Raw genomic sequence first — 27594 nt, forward strand, 5'->3', positions numbered from 1 at the left:
GTCTGGGGATAAGGAAGGGGCGATTGAGTGTTCCCTGCCCTACAACTGTCATGAAGAATATGTAGATGAATAAGAAGATGGACTGTTAACAACGTAACCCCAAAATGGGTATAACTTTTTTATTTCTGTTGCATTAGGACTTCAATCAATCAGTAGATGAGCAAAACCGAAAAACCTTCCAGCTTATTACTGAGTTTGTTATAAATAGGCTTAACATTCAATTAAAAATATTTGTCAAAATACAAACATGAAATTTGTCGTAAACAAGGAAATAAAAATTTGACGTATGCAAAACCATCAAGGGTAAGATCGCTGTAACGCGACAAAACGTTGCTATGGCTTCTTCATGCATTCTGGGAAGTTTTTTTTTCACGAATGTAATACAATGGCGCTTTTTTATTGAGTTGGTCGGGGGAAAAACGTATGGGGTCACTACAATTTTATTCATGAAGGTGATATTGTACATTATGATTTGAATACCTAGTGATTATCCATAAAAAAATTATTTCATTTTTCCTTATGTAACATTTTATTTAAAATGTTTCTGTAACAATACAAAGTAGCAAGTGTGGTAGGCATAAACGTACGAGATGGGTTAAGGTAGTTTGTGCCGGACATCCGGACAGACGTACATGCACGAAATTGAACATCGAAGCAAGGCATTAAGGCGTTTTACTGTCAAAACTGATGCCTCATTAATTATGTTGAACTGTTTTGTACAGAACCGATGTGGTCATTTGGGACCAAATGCCACAGATTTAGCATAGTAAACTGACCACGTGGTGTAACGAAATTTGGTGTAGTTAGGGGAAAATTCCCGATCATTTTGCGCGTTCAGTGACTTGAGAGGAGGATATACCGTTACAGAGACGTGCCGATTAATTCAAATTAGTAAGTTGGACGACCAATTTTAATGTTAATTGTTTATAAAGTTTATTTATACCTTTCAAGGTAATGTGGACATGTTTTGGGTATTTCAAGACCATTTCACTTGAAATGCTAGCGCTTATTTTCGTATATGTCATTATCTCTTACAAGCAAGTCTCCTGGCCGTGGAATTGTCAGGAAGTACGAAGATACTGAAATTTATAAATCATTGTCATTTAAAACTTAAAAAAAACTATCAATTTCACACGGCTGTTAAGAATAGCATTTGAAGTTTTGGAAATTTTTAGGTGACTGTAGAATCCTTGGTTACCATGGGGAGTGTCTACAAAAAAAGCTCTCAGATAATTTGGGAAATGTTTCCCAAATTGCTTGTCTCCAAATGGTAGCATGGTAACTAATTTTCACAAGTGCAAATGTCCGAATAACCTTAGGGACCTCCGTAACAAAGGTAATTGGCGTGACCGAATCAATTCATCCCAATAATTCTGTGATGGGATTAAGGGGTCGAAATTGCCAACGTTGAAAAAAAGATATTTCTGTTCAAATCCCAGAATCGCACAAGAAGTTATTTTGAAAGTTTCGCTACACATTTTCAAAACGTTTTGCACCTGCACCTGGGGTGGTTTAGGGCGTCTTGGCAGTCGTCAGAGCCTGTTCAAATGACTCCACAATAGAGTTGGTAAGGAGATCTACTTTATCCTGTAAGTGGACAGGAGCCGAGAGGCGCTCCCGCAAGGGTGCCCTCTAAGTTTTCCTCCAAAGAGACGTTTGTAAAGGGGAATATCCGTTACCTGGGGGTTGCTGTAACCCTTTCGGACGGCTCCCTTGCAGTTAACTTCAAATGAAATTATTTTATGATCTGACATAATCGCTCCTGGATTGCCTTGACAGTTCATTATGTGGTCAGAGTGGATTCGCCGGCCTGATTTCGACAATCTCTAGATTAGTACTTGTTATAGATATTCAGGTAATGATTTATCCCTAGGGTTGACGTTAGTGCTCCCCCATGTAGTATGGTGGGCATTTGAGTCACACCTTATAATTTATTTATTTTTATTTATTTATTTATTTATTAACCCTCTCTTGTTCTGGGCAGAGCTGGGCAGAATACCTTTAAAAAGTATTTGAATACTAAATAGTAAATACTTTTACGTTCAGCACAAGCGAATACTAGATACAGATACATTGAAAAGTATTCAAATACTTTAAAAAATAAGTATTCAAATACTTTAGAATGTATTCGAATACTTTCAAAAGTATTCGAATACTTTCAAAAGTATTCTAATACTATCAAAGGTATTCGAATACTATAAAAAGTATTCGAATACAGTAAAAAGTATTCAAATACTTGTCACTCAAATATATTAAAAATTTAAAAATAAAATTTCTTATAGAATGTGGCCTGTAAAATCCATAATTCCAAACAGTTCCAAGATTGGGCTACTAGTTCAAAAGTTACAGCCCTTTGAATTTTCTTTCGAAATTGGTTTCTAGTCTATAACTTTTGATTGAGAAGTCTGATCGAAAAAGTACGAATTGTTTTGGATTCTACGCACCAAAATTAATAAGAAAAAGTGTTTTCCCGAGAAATTTTGGTGTAGTCGATTTTTGGTAAAAAAGGAAGGTTATACACTGCCTTTTTTTGAGCCCCGAAAAAAAAATTGTCTCAGATCGACCCGGAAAAAAATTTTCTTATAGAATGTGGCCTGTAGAATCCATAATTTCAAACAGTTCCAAGATTGGGCTACTAGTTCAAAAGTTACAGCCCTTTGAATTTTTTTTCGTAATTGGTTTCTAGTCCATAACTTTTGATTGAGAAGTCTAATCGAATCGTTTTGGATTATAAGCACCAAAATTAATAAGAAAAATTGTTTTCCCGAGAAATTTTGGAGTAGTCAATTTTTGGTAAAAAAGGAAGGTTAAGTATTCAAATACTATGCGAAGTATTCGAATACTTTACGAAGTATCCAAATACTTTGCAAAGTATTCGAATACTAAATATTTGTGAAAGTATTTGAGTTACAAATACAAATACTGCTTCCATAAAAGTATTTAATTACAAAGTATTTGAAAAGGATTTGAATACTAAAAAGTATTTACAAAATCGAATACTGCCCAGCTCTGGTTCTGGGCCCTCAACAGGCTTGCGCCCAATTACAGAGCGCTCGCACATTGCTTTTTAGGGGTGCCTCTGCAGTAGGTCTTAAGTTGTTCCATACTACTCCGGTATTTACCTTACGAATTAGGAAAACTACAGGAAAACCTAATTTGGAGTAGCCGGCAGAATGCTCCAAACTGGTCTAAGGTAATTCCCATCTCTGCCACAGATGAAAAATTCACCTCAACCCAGGTTCGAACACCCGACCTCCGAATTTATAGTCTAACGCTCTACCACTGAACCGGATAATGAGGTGTTTATTAAGCGGCAGAGCAAAGCAATTCAAGCTTTATAGGGGAGTCGATGGTGTCCGTCTGTCCGTGAACACGATAACTGTCAAACGCTTGGACCGATTTGGTTCAAACTTTGCAGTTAACATATATACCACATGTAACGAGCCAATTGAAAATGGGTCAAATTCAATGACTCCGTGGGGTCACCCCGAGGTGCTCTGCCGCTTTTTTAGACGCTCTTTATGGGTTTACTTGTATAAAATGCTCTTTCATACTTATGTATGTAGACAACAGTTGTCTATTATTTATCCGACGTTGCTAGAATCAGACCCCAACAGCGGCTCAATATTCGCAAAGTCCTCCCAGTTCGAAATTGGCCCGAGTGAGTTGCTGACGCTGGAGCAAGCACTAACCGCAGGTTGTCTTGGCATGCCCACCTCAAGTTCGGCAGGATTACTAATCCTCGCCTTTAGAGAGGAAAACCCTTCCCTGGCAAGAGAGCTTTCGTCGGTTGAGAAAGCAATTTAAATATTCCTGCGGGAACGGTTGCAAAATTCACTACGAAACTTACGTGCATTATCGGCGGTAAGACAAACAATTAAACAAAATGAAAACACACAACGCTCACCTCCTCTTGTAGAGCAAATAAGTAATTCAGAACGGTTTCTTAGTAACTAAGCGCCCAACTTAAAACGCTTCTAGATACCGGGTGTTCCGCAAAGCTGGCCGAGTCCGCAAATATACGGTGTGGTCAGAAATGCGAGAAATTCAGGATTCAAAAGTGATTTAAACAGGGGATAAACAATTCGAAAATTTCAAAAGACGCTATACAAAACTCACTAAGCTTGTCTTGGATATGCAATGGAATTTCAATCACATTCCAGCGAAGGCTTTCTTCCTGAAGGTTTCCAAAAAAAATTTATTCAAGTAATTTTGGAGAGGTTTCCAAAGGATTGCGGTTCAATACTACAATCGATAAATTCCTTGGAGATTTCAATAAAATTTCTATGTCGAAAGGAGTTGAATTTGAAGAGTAAGCAATTGTGCGAAGAATTTAAGAGATCTTCGAAAAAAGCTCGGTCAGTTTAATCATTTAAATGAGAATTGCAAATACCTACGGAGTTAAATTGTTCGAAGGTAAAATTTGCACATATTTCAAAATAATGACGGTAAGTGCAAATGCCATTGTTAAAACTATTACCTATCGATCTTAACAGTGGAGAGACATGTTATATTAATGATGTGTCCTGGGTCTGAATTTTTTCTTGACTCATTGTGATATTCCCAAAGCATGTAAATAGCTTCTAATTGCCAACGGTAATTGGTTAGATGTGTAAAAAAACAACACCAAACAATTGCGTTTTTTTTCGTAAGTCGAAACACTTAAAAACCGAATACGCGCGGCAATCTGCCTTAGTTCGAACACTGAGTTAGCGCGCAAAATGTTCAGTGATATCATCAGCAATGCGAGGGTTTACATTCTTCAGGTAAAATGTCTTGGTAATGGGCGATTGGATTTTTTATTCATTCTTTGCAGATGTATGCGGCGACTGTGGTTTCTCTGGTCTACATGAACGTCGCGATTAGTGTGGCCTACTCGGCTGTGCTCATTCCAGCCCTGAAAAATAGCGCCGATCCCATCGAGATTACGGATCAGGAAGAAATGTGGATAGGTAATTTGATTTTGAGTGTTAAGTGTGGGCGATTTTAATCGAAGACGTGGGTGATGTTTTAGTGAATTGCGTAAGTCTCGTCATCCCTTGTGTATGTGTGCTTCCCGGTTACGCGACGGACCTGTTTGGACGGCTATGGGTCCTGAAGATGACGGTGATAGCGCACGTCGCCGGATGGGTTACGATAGCTTTGGCGAATAGTGGCACAACTCTCATTATTGGAAGGGTGATTGTTGGACTTGGTTTAGGTAGGTACTGCATGTATTCTGATAAAGGGGATGGAAATTTTACAAATTTAGTTAATTGCGCGTTGGGATTTTCGCTGCATAAATTAGCGTGAATTATTTTTGCAAAGAAACCGCAAGGTGCTTTGCCGTGCCCGTTTTTTCCAAGATAATTTAAATAGGGGACGCGATGATCTTTGTATACAAACTACAGAATGTAAAAACAGAACATTTTCAAAACTCTCAGACAGACACACGGACGGACGGTAAAAAATCTCTCGCAAAAACTAGTGTGTGCGTCACTGCTGGCATGTGACTATTCTCAAATCTAATTACGATAAAACTTGTTTCAGCTTTTCAACTGGGACCGTGCTTTGTCTACATATCCGAAATCAGTTCGCCTACCATGAGAGGCGCACTTCTAATATTTCCAACCCTTACCTTCTCATTAGGCACCCTCCTCGTATACCTTGAAGGATACTTTGCCTCCTGGCGAGCTGTAGCATGGTTCTCTTGCGGGTACGGGGTGATATTCATAAGCCTATTGTACACAATTCCATCCAGTCCCTTTTGGTTGGTGGCGAAACAGCGAACCGAGGACGCGAAAAAAGCGTTGGAGTGGTTGAACAAGTATCAACCAATCGAAAATGTCTCTTTAACTTTCAAGCTTTACTTTATACTAATTGCGTTTTTGTAGGTTCAACAAATCGTCCAAACTGAACTCGGCAAAATTCAAGAAGAACAAGAGGAGAACAGAATTCGTTGCAAAACCAGCAGCAAGGTCCAGGAGTTTTTCCTCCCAACAACTTACAAGCCTTTCATAATTTTAACGCTGTTGCTTATTATTCAACAGTTTGCTGGCTCGTACGTCGTTGTAATGAATGCCATTATATTCTTCCAGGTTGGTTATTACGAAATTTGGACAGTTCTGATTGTGTCTTGCAGGAAATCGGAACAAAAACAGATCCCTACCTGGCCTCAACCTACATGGCAGCTACCCGCTTTTTAACCACTTTCATATACGTCATCCTTACAAAGAAATTTGGCAAACGTCCAGTTCTCATGGTCAGTTTTCTGGGCATGGCAATCTCTATGGCCGTATCGGGATTGTACACCTACTGGATTAGGACTGGTAATCACCGTAGGTACTTCGGAACGGACCAGAATTATCTCTTTTGTTTTAGGGACAACCGAATATACCTGGGTTCCGCTTGTCATGCTGTTCCTGTACTACGTCTTCACCGCAGGCGTTCTGGGTATACCATTTTCGCTTGCAGGGGAACTTTTCCCTGTTCCCGTCCGGGGAATCGCCTGCAACGTCGCCTTTGGTCTTTTATACTTCTTTTCCTTCATCGCCGTTTCGAGCTACCCCTTATTGCTGGACGGCTTAGGAGGAATGGACGGCCTGCAGTACTTCTTCGCGATGGTGGCACTTGTCGGCGTTGCGTTTACGTTCTTGTTCGTTCCCGAAACCGCAAACAAAAGACTGGCCGAAATCGAGAAGTACTTTTGGTCACACACTTTCGCTATTTTTGAATCGAGAGAAGACAAATTGAACGAAGACAAAATTAGCAAAAAGAATCCGAAGAAAATATTTATCGAGTTTCCCTAACATTAAGATGTACTGTTTTTTTATACGTTTTTTTTTAATAAACGGTAATTCTTACTGTCTGGTTCTTGAATTGTAAAATCAAAATAATTTTCTTGATTTTGCATCAACCCCAAAATGTGTTGTTAGGTACTGAAATGAGCCTTTGTTGAATAAAATAATTCTGGTATCCAATGAAGGGGATGTTATTGGCAGTCGATAAACAAAAAAGTAAAAAAAGAGTCGGAAGAATTTGCAAAACATGAAAATAAAGAATTTGAAAAATCTAAAAGAACTGAAAAAATTGAAAAACGTATGGGATCCGTAGTATATTCAATGGTAGTATCTAAAACCGAAGAGTATAATATATTTTTTTGCTGAAACTGAACAATGAGAAGAGAGAACGGAAGAAACTGAAGAAACGAATTATTATAGATGCAAATATTTTTCTTTCTGCCCATAACTAATAAAATAACTTGTGTGCAGTCAATTGTTCTTGAATAGCGTTAATGTAAAATTAAATTACGTATTGTGTTTCACAAATTAATGCATTTTTTATGGACATTATGGAAGTTTGGCTTATCACTTATTGTCAATTTAGTAACAATAAAAATAATTATCAGGATCTGTTCGAAACAGCCTTGACCGTACCGTCTACAAACTACCTCAAGGTTCTCGTTAGTTCAAAGGGCTGTAACTTTTGATCTAGTAGTCCAATCTTGGAACTGTTTGAAATTATGGATTCTACGGGCCAAACTCCATAAGAAAATGTTTTTTCCCGGTCGATTTCAGACAATTTTTTTTCCGGCCTCAAAAAATGGCCTTCCTTTTTTTCCAAAAATCGACTGCTCCAAAATTTCTCGGGAAAACACTTTTTCTCATTAATTTTGGTGCGTAGAATCCAAAACGATTCGTACTTTTTCGATCAGACGTCTCAATCAAAAGTTATGGACCAAATACAAATTTCGAAAATATATATATACATAAAGTTCAAAGGGCTGTAACTTTTGATCTAGTAGTCCAATCTTAGAACTGTTTGAAATTATGGGTTCTACGGGCCAAACTCTATAAGAAAATGTTTTTTCCCGGTCGATTTCAGACAATTTCTTTTCCGGCCTCAAAAAAAGGCAGTGTTATACCTTCCTTTTTTTCCAAAAATCGACTGCTCCAAAATTTCTCGGGAAAACACTTTTTCTCACTAATTTTGGTGCGTAGAATCCAAAACGATTCGTACTTTTTCGATCAGACGTCTCAATCAAAAGTTATGGACCAAAAAGTTCAAAGGGCTGTAACTTTTGATCTAGTAGTCCAATCTTGGAACTGTTTGAAATTATCGATTCTACGGGCCAAACTCTATAAGAAAATGTTTTTTCCCGGTCGATCTGAGACAATTTTTTTTCCATCCCCAAAAAAAGGCAGTGTTATATACCTTCCTTTTTTTCCAAAAATCGACTGCTCCAAAATTTCTCGGGAAAACACTTTTTTTCATTAATTTTGGTGCGTAGAATCCAAAACGATTCGTACTTTTTCGATCAGACGTCTCAATCAAAAGTTATGGACCAAATACAAATTTCGAATATATATATATATATATATATATACATATATATATATAGAAAGATAAAAAATGTGATAGATTAAAAATTATATTTTACTATTTTGTGAATCTATTAAATTTGTGAATAATTTTTTTTTTTTAATATATTTCTGTTTCTATCTTGTTCTACAGTTTTGGTTTGATTGTTTTCAAATTGGTGTCGTCGGAAAGACCTTGTATAGGGGCAAAATTAAGCACCTTTTGTTTGATGCCAAATTTTAGAAAGGACAGAAAATAGAGCCCATTTTTCAAAACAAAGCTCGAGCATGCGCAAAATCGACTTTCCTCTGATAATGGAATAAATTGGCACGTGAGAAAAAATAACATAGTAAAACCCATTTTTTCAGCTATAGATGTGGTCAAAACAATTCGAAAAGGCTTCGAGAATTTTCAACGTCTTGGTAGTTTAAGGTTTTGTCATAGGTATTTCATTGGCATTATAGGGTATGTTTGATGTTTTTTAAAATGCCCGCCAGCTTATCCTATAGGGAATGGAAGTTTGGTAAAAGCAGCCCTGTCGATATTAACAACAAAAATACCCAAACTTTCAGATATCGTTAAAGGTGTGCAACTTTGTTTTGAAGATAAGCTCGTAAACTTGTAATGGGTATAAATAGCTTTATCTATAGAAAAATTTTTGTAAACTAATTTATTATTAAATTTTATCCGCAATGATTTCGTTTTGAACAGTTTTGTAATAGTTGCAAGTTTAGATCCTTGAGGAACTCCCAGATTTACTGTCCTTTTTTGTTTGTTGCAAACCATGCACCTCTGCTAACTCTGAGTAATTTTGCAGAAGAAATCGTCATCAGCTCGCAGTTTGGTTACCCACGTCATGATCAAAACAAATCTGGTTGTTAACAAAACTATTGCCTTGTAATGCGTAACCTCTGAACGCGATAATGTTATCGCCGTGTGAAATAATATCTTTCTGCACTTTGAAAGCGGAGTTGCGTGATGGAAGACGAAATGAGGAACGCTCCATCACATAACTTCAAGGCTTACCTTCCACAGGTAGGTGCGTTGTTTAATTTCGTCTACCGATCTTCATTTTAGATCTACGCCACTCTGGTGATCTGTTTCGTGTACATGTCAGTTGGAGTTGGGGTGGTTTACTCGGCGGTTCTTGTTCCGCAGCTGAAAGATGGTGTACACGCGCTCCACGTTACGGACACCGAGCAGTTGTGGATAGGTAAACCACTCTTCCAGTAAGCGCGATCAGCGATTAGTTTTAGTGAATTGCATAAGTCTGGTCATTCCGCTACTGTCGGTCCTTACCGGTTTGGTCACGGATAAATGTGGGCGGCTTTGCGTGCTGAAACTCACGGTGGTGCCTCACGTTGTCGGCTGGGTCACTATTGCTTTAGCAAAAACCAGCGCAATCGTTATGGTTGGACGAGTAATAACTGGACTGAGCATAGCCTTTCAAATGGGACCTTGCTTTGTTTACATCTCCGAGATTAGCACTCCCAAAATTCGAGGAGCACTACTAGCAATGCCGGTTGTATTCTTCGGGATAGGTTTGTGCAGTATACCGGAATTAGAGTTGATTAATCCTTAGTGTTTAGGATCACTTCTGACAAACCTCAACGGATACCTTGCGTCTTGGAGAATGGTAGCCTGGTTCTCATGCTCTTACGGTGTGGTAGCGAACAGCCTGTTGTACACTCTTCCAAACAGTCCCTCGTGGTTAGTATCGCGAAACCACATCGATGAAGCCAAAAAGTCCTTGACATGGCTTAACAAGTATCTGACCAACGATCCAATCCAACTGGAACAGTTGGTAGAGCATGAAGTGTCGAAGATGGGAAACGAACAGGAGCACAATAAAGCGACCAATACACTCCAAATGGTTTGTCTTCCAATTGTATACAAACCTCTTATAATTTTAACCATGGTTCTACTCTTCCAACAATTCTCTGGTGTAAACGTTCTTCTGATGAATACTGTCATCTTCTTTGACGTAAGTAAATGTGAATCGTAGACCTGTATCTAAATCACCTCGCAGAAGATCGGCACCAAACTGGATCCTTACTTAGCCTCAAACTACTTGGCAATAGTACGTCTGGGCATGACGGTACTCTCGGTATGGCTTATGAAAAAGTACGGCCGACGCCCACTACTGATGATCAGTTTCTTCGGAATGGCTGTGTCGATGGGAATTTCTGGGCTGTATACCAAGTGGATTGCCGACGGTGAGTTGGTGAAGAAACAAACGGCTCACTTACTTGAACATTACAGGCGTCACCGAATACCTGCAGGTGCCGTTATATATGCTGGTCATATATACCATAAGCACCACGTGTGTAATGAGCATACCTTTCTCGCTCTGTGGAGAAATCTTCCCTCTTCGCGTGCGTGGAATTGCCTCGAACACTGCGTTGGGACTTCTCTTCGTATTTTCTTTCGCCTCCGTGTCCAGCTACCAAGGTATGCTAACCGCGCTCGGCGGCTTGCACAATCTTCAGTATTTTTACTCGGTCATGGCATCGGCCGGCGTTGCGTTCACGTTTCTATTCGTACCGGAAACGTTAAACAAGAGACTGTCCGAGATTGAACCTTTCTTCTGGACGCATACGCTAGCGATTACAAAACAACAAAAAACGCCGACCTCTAGCATGAGCGTTTAAATTAAGGGCTACTACGGTAGCTAATGAGCGTTGTTTGTATGCGAAATAAATGCTCGAATCATTTCTAATGTGCGAATATCACGCCCCTAAATTTGTAGAAGGTCTTGCTTAATTTAGGGTTTTTAAATTTCCGTACTGCAATGTTAGATCGAGCACACAAATTTGTAATTCGTTGTTATGTTATTAGCTATTTGGTTTCTAAGATAATTAAACTTAAAAAAAACAAGCTCGTAATGCTCTGAAAAATGTATGCCTAGTCTTTGGTTGCATATACAGCGTGTAATCCCACATTATTGACTCCCCTGTAATGTGTCCACTCCTCGTCTGCACACATACCCCGTCTTCTATATCGACCCAATAACTACCTACCGCCACCCCATCATATTCCACTACCCTACGCAAATTCCCCACACCACCACCACATCAAACAGGTCACCCAATCTCCCCCACATACGCAACTCACAAAACGAACACGAAAAGTCCTCATCCGACTCGATAAACTCACCCATAACATACCGGATACCGCTACTGCATCTTTAACATCAACACGTAGTCGGAAAAAGTATTAATATCAAAACAGGTTTCCGCAGTAAACAATGGAGCTAGAATCTTTAAACGAATACCAAGCAAGGGTAGTAATTACAATTCGATTGTATCGAAAACCAGTATGTAATCAAACGTTATATCAAGGAGTCATCGAAATAAAAAAATTATTGTTTGAACTACAGGTCGCAATGGGCTTGTTGAGCTCAAGAAGGACGCTTTCTGCCAATCTGTAACACACAACAACACAAACAAACAAATAAAAGGGGTAATGAATAGCGCGGCACATAAAATATTGCGTAAGCCATTCTAATGTCTGACACTGAGGCAAATTGGATAACTACAGATCCCTAAAACGCCTCACTGGAGCACAGACAGACACATCAAAAAGGGAAAGAGCAACCACTATAATCCCATAGTTCCTCGTGAGGAGGTGTAAGATTTATACATAAAAGATACATACATTGTGTGTGCCTAAAAATCCAAAATGTATATTTATAGAATATCCATACTGGACATAAAATACATATGTCTATAATGAATATACATAGTATATACATAAGATGGACAGGATATTCCCCGTACATTATGGATTTAAAATGTATATACATAAGATATCGAATGCTATGTGGGACCGAGATGCTTTTCCGTTTTTTTAGATCTGCTTTAGGGGTTTTATAATAATCTTACCCAACAACCCACGAGCTTGTTAGTATTTCATGTGGTTAGGCAACTCATTTAACAACTTCCTAATCCATAGAACCTTTCCTTGAAATGCCCAATGGATTTTATTCAAAACTTAATCTAAGCATTGCTTTAAACTTAAAAACTGGAAGCTTTGGGGATAAAACGCGCGTTAAAGCCGGTTTCTTAATTTTAGAGTCGCTTTTCTGGAGGAAAACTTTCAGATCCCCATGTATCAATTAGAAATTTAAGTGACTGATAGCAAAGGCCGAAGTTTTTTTGTGAATCGCAGCAATAAATCAACGAAGTGTTTGGCTTTAACCCAGAAAATAGTCTAATTCGCCGCATTTTAATTAGACCACATCAAACGGATCCCACATTTCCGGCGGAATAATTTAAATTTAGCGCTTCTCCGCGCGCAATTCTGGCGGGGGAAAAAGTTCGCGTATCATCGCGTCCGTTCGAAAGTAAATACGAGATTAAACGAATTCGACTACTACTGCCGTCCATAAAGGACATTATTTTATCATCGCTATGAAAAATCCCGTGTTATAATAAGTAAAAGAGTGTGCTGTACGGTGAATTTATAAACAAAAGAACAATATGTTAATATTAAGAGTGATTAGTGTTTTTATCTTTAGTTTAAGCTTTGCGAGCACGTCGACGACAGAAAAATACGAGTACGGAGGTAAGGTTTACCTTGATTTACCTTTACGCCGATTTTACTTGTAATTAACCTCTTTAAATGACGGAGTGGGTGAGCTCGACCGTCACCCCGTGCTTTTTTCCACGTTTTTTGTGCGTAACGCAAACGCTCAATACATAATTTTCGATATTTTCCCTTAAATATGTGGACAGGTGTACAACCTACAAGATGGCGTCATTGTAACCCAATGCATTTTTATCTTTTGTTTATTGCAAGTCTGTCGTCGAGAAGTGCATTGGATGACTGTCGCACCTCGTCCCTTGTTGCAATTAGAATTTTTCGGGCATCCCTCCGCCCACGCCGGCGGAGGTGGCAATTAATGACCTATATATTTGGGTCAGTTTGGATTTTTGTAAATGAGTCATATCCCCATCCCCCCTCTCGTGGGTGCCGAAAAAATAAAATCGAAACCCTTCATGTGTTTAAATATAGATTTCGGACGAGTGTCATTGCCAAGTCGAAAATATGAAAATTATCGATCCAGTCTGCATTTTGATATAAATTCCTGTGCGATCCGCACTTTTGTTTATTGGGCACGATTTCTCCACAAACTCGAATTCCTTTACAGATAAACACGGTTCGGTTTCCATAAATTAATGATAAAACAAACGTTAGTTAGTAGTTCCTCGAAAGATAATTTTCTAATGTCATTAAGCAATGACAGACGCGAGATTATCTAATTTGGACTTTACGTAATGTCGTTAAAGCGAAATTTGAGTCAGCGAAATAAGGGCGTTTGCAAGGCCTACTGGTTCGTGAAAGAAAAACGACCTTTGGTAATAATCGATGTTTTCGAGTCGAATGACTGCTGTTCATCGACCTTGCTAGAATGAAAAACCAAAGATCTCTAACCGAAGATCTTAAGTCGTCAGGTATTTTGAGGCGCGGTATCGCAGGTGTGCGACATTTTGCTCACTTTTTCTGACCTTTCCATCGGAATCTATGCTTTCGTATCCCAAAACTGAGAGTTGCGGTATCTGTTTCTTAAGCCGTAAGATTTTTACCATCGTTAACCAGCTATTTCATTGTTCGATGAGTTCCTCAAGGATCAGACTGTCGACCAACACTATTCCTATAGTTGCTCTGAAGACGGTTCTAATTCTAAACCTATCTAGGTTATTTTTCTTGGAGATATCCTGAAAAATCTCTAGAAAAATATTTTGGAAATCTTCTTCGCAAGATTCTGGATGCAACGATAGTTCATTCCCGTGGCTCTTTATAGCCCATTCCAAGAACCATTTGCATTCAAAACGATTTTACACCCAGGACAATTCAATAGACATGGTGATTCATTTAAGGGCTCGTCCTCGGGCTCGTCATATCTAGAACAATGAAAAGATGATAGTTTCCCATAGAGGACTAACTAACGAGCCTTCTCTTTTTGAGGAGTATTCTATACCTCGCGGTAGTGGCGGCTCGTAAGGCCCGGAGGGTGGGTACAAATAAGTAAAATCTTACCTATGTCTTTTCGTAATGGCTTGAACATGAAGGACGCTGCGTCTTAACTTTGAGCGATTGTAAAGTGTACCTACAAGTTGAAATAAATATTTCAAAATAATTGCGGATCAAGAAATCGAACATGCCATTCACTAATTAGTTGAGATGTTAACAATGTTTTTCACCTCCCCGTGCTATCTTTCATCATTAGCGAACGCAAACCTTGAGATTGCTTGTTTTGGTAATGCGAGATCGGTTTCCATGAAATTTTCGGAAAATTTACGGTATACGTTGAATGGAAAAAAATCAACTTTTCGTTCTTACTCATCAGAATTTGTCTTCAAGCCACAGCTAACGTTTCTGGCTCCAACGAAGGACATTATGCCATTCCTGGCATTTCTCTGGTTTAACGTTCTTTTCGGTCCACTCTGTACTTAATCTTCTCCACAACCATCATTGATCCTCGTATACTGGGAGGTATGGACTGAGGGGTATTCCATACCCCATAGACACCGGCCCCACAGAACGTTTAACCCTTAAGGACGTTTGGGGGTAGTTCGAATCTTCTTTTCCTAACGAGTATTCCATGTCCTGCGGGCTCCTGGCCATACCTTGGATGATCCCTTCCGTAAAATTATGGTGTAATTGCAATGGGCACCATGCGTTTTGGGGAACAATGTAGAACATTAAGCAATCGCTTAATCGCCTCGCCCAGAATTCGAGAATGGCCCCCTAAGAGAACTACAGCTCCTTTTTTTGGTCGGGTTGATGGATAAGGAGTGTTTCCCACACCATTGTTCGGTTACCTACTCTAAGAGCTGATTGCATCAGTCTGCATAGAGTAGCCTCAAATTTGCCGGTTATTAGTATGGATATATAGTCCGCTTACCCCAGCGTGTAGTACCCACTATAAAAATAACGTTTTTTGACAGATAACCTACACGTTAAGTTTGACAGTAGTAACGTAGGATCGATTCAAAATCAATTGTCACTGAAAGGTCAAACGTAGAGGTTCTTTCCTGAACTAAAGTGGTTGTGAGTTAACGTCATGGCCAAATGGTCAAGCAGAATTCTTGTATAAGCTAAAGTAGTTGTGATCGTTGCCTTCTAGGTTCCAAGTAATGTATGACCGATTCAAAATCATACTAAAATCCCCAAATGGTCGGTGTTCTTATCTAAACTAAAGTGGTTCTAAGCTGTGATCGTTTCAAGGTAGTAACTCGATCGTGGTTTATGTCTTGGCTAATGTAGCATGTAAAAGCACCGTAGAAGTCATATCCATAAAGATTATGTACCAGTAAGCATGTAAAACGTAAATAGGATAACTGTGAAATGATTCTAAATCTCTAGATTACAAAAAGGTTCCTGCCAATTTCTAAAATTTACAAAACTGTTTTCCTACTCTCCACCAAGACTTAAATACTTACTGTCATTTTAAAAATGGTTTAACATACGCACCCTTCACGTTTCATACGTTTCTGCAACATATCTGAAAGTTTGCAATATCCAGATTGCCCCTTATTTGTTTTGTTGCTCTCAAAGTGCCTGAAAATGGACGATTCAGATTAAATGAACATCCCTCGTATTTATTACACGTAAAGAAGGGAGAATAAGAAGCGATGATGAAAAGAGGCCCTTCTTAATTGTCTTGATCCCATTTCACGACGATATTACATGCTCGGCACTTTTTCTTTTGAAGCATTTTATGAACCTACTTCGTCGTTTAATTACGTCGCCAATGACGCGTGCCTTTTTTTCCTTTGTCTAACCGTCGCTTCGAGCGATGACCATTTTTTGTTTATTGCATTTTTATTATTCAATAAGCGCAGCGGCCCAAGTATGGTACCTTGCGGAGCTCCACATGCGACGACCATCTGCTCTCGCTTTCTGATGCCCGATTTAAATTTCCCTGCTAAAAATTAATGTATGCGTAAATTTTACCGTCACATGCGAGCCCAAACAAATGCACATTCAGCATGTTACCGTTATTCAAATTGAAGGAACCGGTTAGGGTAAGCGATTTTTTCGGCTGTAAGCCGCCTTTTAGGACATCACAAGGTTAATGTTTATAAATAAAAGATAACGTTGTGTAATTTAAAAAGTCGATTCCTTGCGTCATGTTTCCGCATACATAATAAATTTTTTTTTACTCGTTACCAAGTCGTCCTTTATCCTTGTCTTGGACATTTTTCCACAAAATTTCGGGACGGGAGAGCGTGGAGCGCGCCGGTATTGATTGCAGCGGGGTCGAACGCCAGCAACATTTGCGTTAAAAGACGATTACAGCCTTTATTTACACTTCAAACAAAACGGCGATTACTATTCGAGGCATACCGCAAATATGTTTGTAGCTCTAGAGCTTTTTGCTCTTCGTACCACGTCTCTAATTAAAATAAATAAGTAACGAAGTGGCTCTCGGATGATGAAGCCACAGGGGCGGAGGGGGCGTCGGAATTTCATTTCGAATGCTTGAGAGTGTTTAATGAACTAATTCTTTCTTGTAATTCAATTAAAAACCGGAAATCAATTCTTTCTTTTTAAATTGGCGCCCAACGTGGGGCTGTGTCAATTATGGGATTCCGAGGTTTCACAATAACATACGTTGGCGCGTGTGCTGCGACTTATTTAACGGAACTGCCTTGTTTGAGATCTGCAGATTCAATTAGACTAGACCTCGCGTATTAGTGGGAGAAATCCATTCCGTTTGAGAGAGTAACCTATTTCTTCCACGAGGTTTGTTATTAAGGAGGACACTTAGGGAAACTCGTTCGAAGTTGTTGCGTGGTTTGAACAATTTCAAAGTTAGTTTCGAGTCGTGGCCAATCGATTACATTTTAAAGACTTCGGAGGGGCGAATTAGAAATGAAAAATTGTCGGACTGAAAAGAGTACAATTCCAGAGAATATCGAGATTCAATCTACAATTAGGCGTTAGATCTACATTTTAAGTTAAAATTATTTGGTAAGAGTTAGAACGCTTTGGAAAGGGTCTAGTAAACTCGAGGCTTAATCATCTTTTTGGGGGCTTTGAAAAACCTGTGAAGGCTCTTGTCTTTCCAAGTACAGGGTGTCCCATTCCCAGCTATTCTTTTGAAACTGAATTTAGATTTCGATTTTTCGATTCGTTTTGAGGTTTATGAAAATGGAATTGAAATTCGTTCCTTTTCCATCACAATGTATAAAATAGACACATCGAGTAAAATGTTCCGTTCCGATTGCTGCACATCGTGCGTGAGTAAATTGAAGTGGATATCTGCACACAATCATTGCGCCAATCCCATGGAGAGTAATGCTCCAAAATGTCGTTATCTAATCGGAAATCAATCTGTTACGGCTCAAAGTTCATTCAAATGTGTACGTAGAGTGGACGTGGATAAATTGAGGTCGTCCTTTCACAATTTACGCTTTCGGAAATGCCTTTCGGACAACGATGAAATTGAGGGGATCTTATTCTACGAGGATTAATTGAAAAATTACGCGCGAGAAGTGGATACCGATCATTGATCGTAGTACCCACCCAAAATGACACAGTAAAAACAAATCACTTCTGACAGAACACATTGGCATATCCAGCACACGACCCGAGTTTGATAGGTGGTGGGCGTGGTGGCTACATTTATTTTGTACGTTTTATGAGAGAAACGTCTTGTCAAATATTCTACGTTACGCGCGTCGCATTCGTTATTTTCGATAGATCGCATACGCGAAAATTTAGGAAAATATTTGAAAATAGGTTGTGTATTTTTGGAGAGGAAATCGGATTTGAAAAGCGCCCGTCGCCTACTTTCTTAATTTTGTGTGTCCGTAACCTAAAATATCTTCGATCTATTTAAATTTGACACAGTTAATTATTCTCCAGCGAAATCGTTGATAATTCTGTCAGACCATGTGCGTTTATCCTTTTTTCCACAACGGTCGCATTTTAAATTTTTTTTTATTTTCGCAATGCGCCATTTCCTCGGCTTAGCTGAAGGAAAGTGACCGACCAGTCCCTCTTTGCAGACGGCAAAATCCTTCACAATGACCCTATATTATTATTATTATTATATTGTTTTAGTTAAAAGAGAGACAGAAAAATGATTCTTAAATAAACAGCCGTTTTCAAAATACACGTGGTTTTAACAACATTAAAAAAAAGGTTCAAATGGTTTAAAAAATACAAAAAATTCAAAAAGGCAATGCCGAATGTATTTTAGGAACTTTACCTTTTTTTGTAATTCTTTTGATGAAATTTATTGTTTTAAAACCCCGTTCTTATATGTAATTTGTTCTTGTCCTATTATTTTCATTAAACGTTTATTTATTTAAAAAAAATTTTTTTTTTTAATTTTAAAAATTTGTTTGACCTTGTTTTTCTAAAATATTTCTTAAACAATTTTCTTTAAATATTGTTCACATCCTGCAAGTAAATGAATTTTTTTATTTTTTATTTTGATGGGTAATTTATGTATCTGCTTCTCGAGTCGCGTATAATCAAGACCGTTCCCCTTACATCAGGAGCCAGCTTTTCTGTAGTACATTTCGCTTAAACAACACGAAGATTTAGTTCGGCGTTCGTTCCTCACTTTTAGAAAAGAGACACTTCGCCTAGATTCTATTCTCTACTATTCATAAGGGGAACCCGATCAGGCAGCACTTAAGCACACCAAAGATCCTATCAATAAAGGATAGAATCCTGTTTAGCCTACGTTGCTTCACCCTCCCCGGTTCCAGCTAACTGTCGCCAAGGAGCTGATGTGTCTCTCACAGTGACAGACCACATTCTGGGTAGTTTCATCTGCACTGCATCTCCTACAAGTTATAAAGGTGATAGTTCACCATCCAGTGCCTCGTAAGGACACCGGTGATCTTCCTAATCTGGATTTTATTCAGTTTTAGAAGCTTTAGAAGACCCAGATTTTCCAAGGGGCCCTGAACTGTCCGAGTCCGGTTGCTATTGTCACTGAGCCCGGAAATCATCCAGTCTTTAATTCTGACCCTGACATCGGAGGGAGCAATTCCTAGGCTAGACTCGGGCCCGAGGAAGACCCCACCGCAGTCTTCGCGGGCCAGCTCGTTCACTAAGAGGAAAAGAAATGCAACTGCCGGCAAGATATACTTAAAGAAGAGATAGAATTGAGTGCAGAAAAGTATAAAGCGCGAACTCTAGTAACAAGGCAAAGAAGTGAGTAAAAGAACTTTATAACACTCGGATGGCCTCTAACGGTAAAACAAAAGATTATTGTAATAAGAATGCTATAACACTTAGAACAAATTTATTGCCTGCACAACTTATATATTCAAACTAGTGGATTACAAAGTAAATACCTAGATGGTGCAAGACCATCTGACCGATCACCATATAAATATTTAAAGAACACGAATCCTTCAAGTTTGAGGAACGGGCAATCTAAGCCCCTCGTAAAATAGTGTGCGTTTGCATCATAACCACTCACAAGAGGAAGGCCATTTTCGACGGTACTCTTATCAATTCAGCCAGCCACCGTGGTTGGAGGAGCCTCTTTCGAATCCTACGGAACATAGACTTAGCAGACCACCAAGTTCTGACCCCTGGTCGGAGCCAAGAACCACCACAAGCGACCTCTGAGGGCGCCGGTAGTAATCTCGATCCCTTTGGAGGTCGATAACGAGGAATTGAGGCTCCTCCGTCTCAACGAACTACTTCGTTCAGGTAAACAAAATTGGAGATATTAGCGCACCTTTGGAAGGATCAACTGGTTATGGGACAAGGTTCGAGCCTACTTAAGTAGCACCATTACGCACAATTGAAAACTCGATGATTTGCAAGAAATATGTTGTGGGGTCCAGGGGGGGGGAGTGTTTTGTTAGGCCCCATCATACAAATACAATATTTTAATTTGAATGTCAACATTTTTAATGAAATTATCGTTTTTAGTCCCCTAAAAATGATTATAGAATTTTCGAAAACGAAAAGGGCACAAATTGCTTGCATAAAGCACAATTGATTACAATAAAAATTCATTTGCCGCGGTAATAGCGAGGGGGAACTGAACTCATCCGCCTTAAAGTGCAAATAGCAGCATTTCAAATTGTCATTCGCATTTATGAGTTCCGATTGGCAATGCGTCGCGAAAAAATTGATGAAATTAAACGGAGAAAACCGAATTTCGTTTCTTTCTGAATAAACGAAGTACGGCGACCTTTCATAAAATGCTAAATTTACAAATTTACAGCGAAAAGAAAAGTATGCAAAAAAAATTGTAGCCGACGTTAATTGCGTAATAAACAGTATAAAACTGCAAATTAGCCTTTCGAAAACATATAATGCGCGAAACCCGATTTATCCTCCGCAAGGAAATTATAACTATCGATTTTTTAATAGTCCTCCCCTGGAGATATAAGGAGCGTCTAATTCTGGGTCATTGGCTCGATACACTTCACGTATAAGACGTTAATAAAAAAAAAAGTAAACTTTCGCGTCGTTTGTACTCGCTAATTTCCACGCGATATTAAAAATGAGGGGGCGCGTCGATAATGCAAAAATAGTTCCTTTATCTCGAACTTTTCAGTATTCAATTTGAAAAAACCATTACCAAAGATCAACGAGGCGAATGAAAATGTAATAACCAAAACGTTTTCTTTTTTATTACTTTCAGATATCAGGAATAAAATAACTTTGATCGAGTATGTCGAAATAAAAAAGAAAAATTGTTGACGGCTACAAAAAGTTCTCAAAAGAATAAACGGGGTATCGATTTAGTATTCCATGTTTGTTAACTTTTTTTTTATAAACATTCTCCTTCATTTTTATGGCTTTACTTCCACTCTTTGTAAACAGAATATGGATTTTCTCTAATCAATTGTCTATTAAGTATTATTTTTATTTATAGTTTCGAGTCGATACTAAGGAATAGTGTTTTCCTAGGTCTTTTCTGTTCTATTCAGGTGGAAATTTGCACCACTGCTTCGACAATCATTTGTGTTGTGTATTCGAATTGTATTCCTGCTGAATCGACGTTTAATTAAACATTGTTGCCAACTCTTAAGACAAACGAAGAAACAAATGATCGACTCTTTTCCAGTGGTCAAATGATGTCTTGGTATAGCAACCCGCATTTCAAATAGCGAGAAAACTGTACTCATGGCGTGCTTATTTATAACATCGCGAGGTATTTATGACTTGGGCATCGTAATTGGACCTGAACTGAATCATAATTCGTTTCACACCCGCCTTCGTTCTTTATTGCCGATGACTAGTCTTTCCTGGCGCCTCGATGTCTATCGAGATTTCTGGAGAAAATTTAGGAGGACTATTTGGTTTTACTAGCGCCGTCACCGTGGTCTTTTTGTTGCAGCTCCCAAATTAGATATCGACAATTTAGAAAACGGCTATCACGGGCTCGTAAAAGAAAACGAAACAATCGTAGAAGTAACACCGGCGATAAGGGCGGTGGGCGAGCCCGTTTGCGGTTTTCGAATTGTCAACAAGCACCATGGCGAGGCGCCCTTCGATATCGTCTCGAAGGACAACGGTTACGCGGAGCTCAGAGCCAGGCGGGTGCTCAACTGCGAAAAGCGGAGGAACTACAAATTTGACATTGCAGCGGTGGGCTGCAATGGAAAACAAAGTACAAAGTAAGTATAGTTCAGTTCAAAGAAAGCTGTGATGAGTCATACGCGACTTAGTTTGAATCAAGTAATATTTCGTCATTTTGTTATAGCGCTACCGTTCACATAACCGTATCGGATGTAAACGAATACGCGCCCACGTTTTCGGAGCCCAGCTACGTAAGGCAAGTGGATGAGGGTCGTATTTATCGCGAGATTGTACGAGTTGAGGCGACCGATCGTGATTGCACGCCGAAATTTGGCGATGTTTGTAAATATGAGATCTTAACCTCGGATCAGCCGAAATTTGGCGATGTTTGTAAATATGAGATCTTAACCTCGGATCAGCCATTTGTGATTGACATGGATGGTGTTATCCGCAATACAGAAGCCTTAGATTACGAAAGATCGCATAATCACATTCTGAGTGTTGTGGCCTACGATTGCGGCATGCGCCAAAGCTTGCCGGTTATGGTTACTATTAAGGTAAACCGCGTGTGTCGGTTGGGTTGGAGAGGCCTACCGGAGAGGGTGGACTACGCCCCAATGACGGGTAAGCAGGAATTATTCCCGTCGGCGAGTCTGGAACTGTGCGACGTACCTTGCACCGTCCGAGAGTTGCGGACGAGAGTCGATTTGGCAACTAGGCATATCGGAAAGGGTTGCGATCGCGATACCTACAGTGTTCAATCCCAACGGAAGTTATGCGGGGCTTCGCCGTCGGCTACGGATCTACTGCCTAATCCGGAATTGGGCGCCGAGTGGACTAAGCCCTTAATTTCCGACGAAGGTCACGAATCCGACCAAATGTTCGAGTTTGACGGCTCGAGTACTGCCGTAACAGTGCCGAAAAGCGTGCTTGACCATAATCTCGCCTCCTCTTTCACAATTGCCACGTGGATGCGACACGGTCAACATCCCGCGCAAGACAAGCACGTCAAAGAGCACATTTTGTGTTCGGCGGACGACCACAGTAAGATCCCCAGTCCCGCTCACTTTTTAAGCCTTTTCACGTGTCTATTTCAGAGATGAATCGACATCACTACGCTCTTTTCGTACGCAATTGCAGGCTGATTTTATTACTCCGAAGAGATTTCTCTGAAGGCGATCTGAATATATTCAGGCCTGCTGAATGGAGATGGAAGCTACCTCAGGTAAATTTATGTTCATTTAGTTACACCCCCTTCCCTCCTTTTCTAATTTGTTGTAGCTCATTCTGCTAATTACGTCCCTATTAACAATTGACAATTCTATTAGCACTTAATGATTTGTAAAAAATTGAAATTAGTGTTCAATCTCGGTATGAGGGGTAGAATGTAAGGTGGTAAACCGTCACTTTTACCAAAATTGAGGCTGGAAACCTTACACCCCAAATTAGTACAAGCATCCACTAAATACGAATTTATTTTAAGGGTGATTGTGTGGTTTTGTTGTAGGTGTGCGATGATCAGTGGCATCACTACGCCGTCAACGTCCGTTTCCCGGACGTTGAGCTGTTTGTTGACGGGCAAATATTCCATACGGAAAAGAAAAATCCGGAAGTAATCGACGACTGGCCTTTACATCCGACCAAGGGAATAAATACTACACTAACAGTTGGGGCCTGCTGGCAGGGTTCGGAAAACAAAATGAAACACCATTTGAAGGGATACTTAGCCGGTCTAAGCGTTCTGATTGGCGAAACGGAGAAGCCAGAAGTACTAAGTTGTCTACATCAATGCAAGGAAAGTCTACAGGTAATCGATGCTCTTAGCAACTTCACACTTTTACACATCAGGTAAAATTCAGGTACCAGCAATGGAACTTTTACAACCTGGCATGGAACTACTAACAAACTCCGATCTAACCGAGGTGACCGTGGAAGGGGACAACCGTACCAATTTGGAAACGCTGGTCCGTAAAATTGGCTACGCGAATTCGCGCGAGTTCCCCACGCCCGGTCGCCGAAATCTGAAGCTAATCACGACCGTCATTTGCGACAGCGGCAAGATGGTCAAGGTCCCCGACTCTCAGACGTACGTCATGGTACTAAGACCTCAAACGCCCACCATTAATCTCAACGGTACGGGAAACATGGCGAGAAAATACGCCGATTTCCGACTGGGTGTTCGCGTTCTACCCGACATTCACATAATGGGCGAGCAAAAGTTGGACAAGTGCTCGTTGACGATCTATCCCAACTTGAACCCTGACCACGAAAGCTTGGCCGTGCCGGAAGAGATGGTTAAGCGGCTTGGTAAGATTCAAAGAGCGACATGCACGTTTTCCAGTTAAGATTTGACGTTCATTGATTTCAAAATGGCTTTTAGGAATGGCGGCGCGTGTTTCAAAGGACGGAATAACAATCACGGGCTCTGATATGGTCTACAATTACAAGCAGGTGCTCCGCCAAATCGTCTACACCAATCGCAAACCCGCCTACTACCTGAACAGAGTGTTCAAACTCACCTGCTCGGAGCTCAACGGTCGATTTACCTCAAACGAATATGTACAAACAGTAAGCGACGAAGGTTTGTTACACGGGATACTCTAAACGTTGACAATTTCAGCTAACTGTGATCCATCCCCAATTAAAAGAGCAGGTAGCTCACGCGACCATAAACAAGCACACCGTCGAGTTGCATCCGGCCTCGATCATCTCTCAGGACTACATTCCAACCGATCACCTCAACATCGCCAGCGGCGGCTCGCACGCCGTCACCATCATCGTCGTGGTGTGCGTCGGTTTCCTCCTCTTCATGATCGTTCTGGGCGTCATCAGAATAAGGGCGGCTCACCATCGCAATACGACCGAGGAGGCGCAAGAGTCCGAAATGACGTGGGACGATTCCGCCCTTACGATTACGGTGAATCCGATGGAGGTAAGTCTGCACCTTTTTTTGTCGAATGCTTACTTTCTGCCACCTTTGTAATCCTTTGAGTTATGGAAGGTCACTTCTCTAGACGTTAAAGTTGATGAAACTTGTCTTTGGAGATGCTTCCCAGTTCTGCGGAATCTCCTGTTTTTACCACCTGCATGTTAGTAATGAAGGTTATTGCTTTGGAGGAAAAAATGACTCCCCACTTTTATGACGGCATTTTTTGAAGCACCACTAATCCGAATCGAACAAAATCTTGATGATATTGGTTCGGTTTGGTCAGGCGAGGTGGCTAGTCCGCCAAGCGGTTTTGGATGTCTCTAACATCTTTGTCTGTGAGCATCCCATTTCCGCGTTAACCCTGTGTCTCATACGATCATTCATCGGGCACCTGGGGACGCACACGGTACGGAGCCACCCTCCGCATAGAAGATGGGTACCTGGAAACCTCCCCCCCTAGGTCAGACATGGATATTTCGGCGGACGCCACGCCACGTTCGCCTAGTAGGTTGCTTCCTTCTAAAATTCTTGCCTGCACACTCCCATTGCTGTAGATAATGCTTTCCGAAAGTCTAGCGCACCGAGCCAGTATTGATTTCGAACTTTATAGAACGCCGAAAGGAGACTGCAAGGCGAAACCGCCGAATATTCCGACAGCGAAAGTGACTCTGACAGTTCATCGGACGACGATAACATGGACGGTCCGTGTAGACTCCACGACAGTTCAGAGGACGAAGAGGAACAGCCCGCGCGCCGCAAGAGGGAGTACCAAAACGTCAGTCAGCTAGAATGGGACCATTCCACGATGTAAAGTAGATCTGATAAATGTTATATTGTGCCGTTTTCCCATTGATTTCAAAGATATATATTTCGTTTTTAAAAACGCACGATATAGCAAGATAAGTGGGTGGCTTCGGTGATATTTTTGTTGTGAAGTAGTCACAGGGCTACTTCTCAGTAAAAAATTGTGCTGTGTCAGGCACAAAGGTTTGGTTACAAACAGGTAACGCTCTCGTGCTTTATTTTTTAGTAAATTTTTATTGCAGCTTTCAAAGAATGTAAGCAGCTATTTCTAAGATTTTCATGAGGACTGTCGCGTGTATGTCAACCGAAACTCACTAATATCAACAATAATCGTCCATAATGTTAGATAGTAATAATAAGATATACGTTGTATATCCCTTTACGAAAGCGTAGAAGGGCCGGAGGAACATTTTTTGTAACTGATACATTTATCTGTCGGTTAGGCTAATTGACAGATACATGTCAATTAAAAAAAATTGGGGGTTACCCTTCTACGCTTTTGTACTTTTCACTATAGCTAGTTATCGACTATACATGCCAGCTCACCATAGCTTTCGCGCCACTTGTTTTTATAAGTATAGAAACTGTACATATTAAGATTGTTGGGTATGAAGTACTATTTCGAATAATTTGAACGTATGTTTAATTTTTTTACTTGTTAACCCGGTCTATATTTTTTAACTAACCCAGTGACTTTTGTACTTAACTTAGGATTTAGGTTGTAAAATTTTATTCATATCACACACTTATTAAGTGCAATCAGTATTTTTTTGTGCGTATGGGGCACTATATAGGTTTGATTGTGTGATTTCTCACGTACCTACGGTCGATAACTCTGTCAGTGTTTTATACTATTCGCACAATTGCCTATCCTTTTATTACTCAGTGGGGTAGTTGACGAAAATACACTTTTTTCACCTACTTCTAAAGGAGCTCGTGCCGATTCGACGGGAAAAAAGCAAAGTATCGGCACCTCGTTCTTTTTTAATAAGGTAGCTTCAATAAATAATAGTTTGTATATAATTACGATGCAGCTAAAAGCAAGTACTTTTTAAGTTTTATTTGTATTTTATTATGACGATAATAATAAATAATAATGAAGGTTGGGTACTTATTTTTAGAATTCGTATAAATAAAATGGTTTTTATTGTATCTATTTTAATACAACCGCAATAGATGGTAGCGACTACATCAATATCATGTTGCAATATCTTAACTGTTCGCAACCATTTTGTTTATTACGTGTTAAATATGCCATTTTTAGAGTAGTCGCTGTGATGTCAAAAATGTGCTGTTTAGTTTAGAAGAAGCAAATCGCACTCAAAACAGTTTACGCACAGTTTTGTATTAAAATTGTCGTGTATTAAAGTAAATTCTCGATGTATTTAGATGTTAGCTGTCCCGTTTCTCGAAAACGTGTGCAATTTTGATACAACACTGAGCTATAAAGAGGGTTAAAGTAATAAAAAAAACACTATTTTTTGACAAATAACAAAATAGACGAATAGTTACATTCCATATTATGCATAATATATTTGTAATCACCGATTACGAGGCTTTGTTGTGTGTTAAAAAGGAGAAAATCAAATATCCCATGTCTTAGGTGTCAAGCCACAATAATTATGTAAAACATCAATGTATTTAAATAATAACAAATAAATATACCCTAATAAGATTATTGTATGTAATCCTATCTGCTCGTTTAATCACCTCACATTTTAGGAGACCACTCGACTCGAATTTTGGGTGGAAAGAAGAAGTTTGTCAATTGGGAGCAGACCTCGCAAACACTTTGTGGTTTTATTGTGCTTGGTGTATGATTCAATGTACTCTTTTATAGAAACGTTAAAACCATGCAGATCTCTATCTCGTTTTTTGATTTCAAATTTTAGGAACCTTTTGTGGAGTAGACCACCCGGCTGAAAAAGGCAAGTGTACAGTTTGACAATGGAATGATAAAACAAAGGAACGTGCGTACAAACACAATTCTGATATAATCTCTA

At 39.7% G+C, this 27594-nt stretch overlaps 3 protein-coding genes across 4 annotated transcripts; all 3 read left to right on the plus strand.

Moving 5' to 3' along the window:
• The first annotated feature begins 4610 nt into the window (after positions 1 to 4610).
• LOC116162000 (facilitated trehalose transporter Tret1-like) lies at positions 4611 to 6842 on the plus strand. The gene is made up of 7 exons (XM_031475507.1): positions 4611 to 4766; positions 4817 to 4952; positions 5015 to 5200; positions 5530 to 5825; positions 5874 to 6077; positions 6122 to 6308; positions 6361 to 6842. The coding sequence occupies exons 1-7, from the start codon at positions 4722 to 4724 to the stop codon at positions 6786 to 6788; spliced, it is 1482 nt and encodes a 493-aa protein (XP_031331367.1). The 5' UTR covers positions 4611 to 4721; the 3' UTR covers positions 6789 to 6842.
• Positions 6843 to 9234: 2392 nt separating this feature from the next.
• Positions 9235 to 11054, plus strand: LOC116162529 (facilitated trehalose transporter Tret1-like). Its single transcript, XM_031476162.1, has 6 exons — positions 9235 to 9375; positions 9418 to 9553; positions 9597 to 9881; positions 9930 to 10324; positions 10370 to 10556; positions 10603 to 11054. Exons 1-6 carry the CDS (start codon positions 9319 to 9321, stop codon positions 10989 to 10991), a joined length of 1449 nt encoding a protein of 482 aa, XP_031332022.1. The 5' UTR covers positions 9235 to 9318; the 3' UTR covers positions 10992 to 11054.
• Positions 11055 to 12696: 1642 nt separating this feature from the next.
• Positions 12697 to 27269, plus strand: LOC116160938 (calsyntenin-1). 2 transcript variants are annotated; one of them, XM_031474088.1, is made up of 10 exons: positions 12697 to 12906; positions 21677 to 21956; positions 22043 to 22211; positions 22260 to 22902; positions 22956 to 23083; positions 23366 to 23665; positions 23718 to 24165; positions 24239 to 24426; positions 24479 to 24790; positions 25398 to 27269. In XM_031474088.1, the coding sequence occupies exons 1-10, from the start codon at positions 12822 to 12824 to the stop codon at positions 25596 to 25598; spliced, it is 2754 nt and encodes a 917-aa protein (XP_031329948.1). In that variant the 5' UTR covers positions 12697 to 12821; the 3' UTR covers positions 25599 to 27269. The 2 variants fall into 2 exon arrangements, with proteins under 2 accessions (XP_031329948.1, XP_031329947.1); XM_031474087.1 differs by having other exon boundaries at positions 22043 to 22902.
• The last annotated feature ends 325 nt before the right edge of the window (positions 27270 to 27594 follow it).

The sequence above is a fragment of the Photinus pyralis genome, unplaced genomic scaffold, assembly GCF_008802855.1.
Source record: "Photinus pyralis isolate 1611_PpyrPB1 unplaced genomic scaffold, Ppyr1.3 Ppyr1.4_LG10, whole genome shotgun sequence".
In the NCBI taxonomy this organism is placed as follows: domain Eukaryota; kingdom Metazoa; phylum Arthropoda; class Insecta; order Coleoptera; family Lampyridae; genus Photinus; species Photinus pyralis.

Excerpts from the sequence above, each read along its gene's own strand:
- LOC116162000 (XM_031475507.1), top strand. The coding sequence starts at position 4,722 with ATGTTCAGTGATATCATCAGCAATGCGAGGGTTTACATTCTTCAG. Across the intron at positions 5,201-5,529 it reads GATTGTTGGACTTGGTTTAG|CTTTTCAACTGGGACCGTGC; the intron begins GTAGGTACTGCA and ends AACTTGTTTCAG. Across the intron at positions 6,309-6,360 it reads CACCTACTGGATTAGGACTG|GGACAACCGAATATACCTGG; the intron begins GTAATCACCGTA and ends CTTTTGTTTTAG.
- LOC116162529 (XM_031476162.1), top strand. The coding sequence starts at position 9,319 with ATGGAAGACGAAATGAGGAACGCTCCATCACATAACTTCAAGGCTTAC. Across the intron at positions 10,325-10,369 it reads ATACTGTCATCTTCTTTGAC|AAGATCGGCACCAAACTGGA; the intron begins GTAAGTAAATGT and ends ATCACCTCGCAG. Across the intron at positions 10,557-10,602 it reads TACCAAGTGGATTGCCGACG|GCGTCACCGAATACCTGCAG; the intron begins GTGAGTTGGTGA and ends TGAACATTACAG.
- LOC116160938 (XM_031474087.1), top strand. The coding sequence starts at position 12,822 with ATGTTAATATTAAGAGTGATTAGTGTTTTTATCTTTAGTTTAAGCTTT. Across the intron at positions 22,903-22,955 it reads GTGTTCGGCGGACGACCACA|AGATGAATCGACATCACTAC; the intron begins GTAAGATCCCCA and ends TGTCTATTTCAG. Across the intron at positions 23,666-23,717 it reads AATGCAAGGAAAGTCTACAG|GTACCAGCAATGGAACTTTT; the intron begins GTAATCGATGCT and ends GGTAAAATTCAG.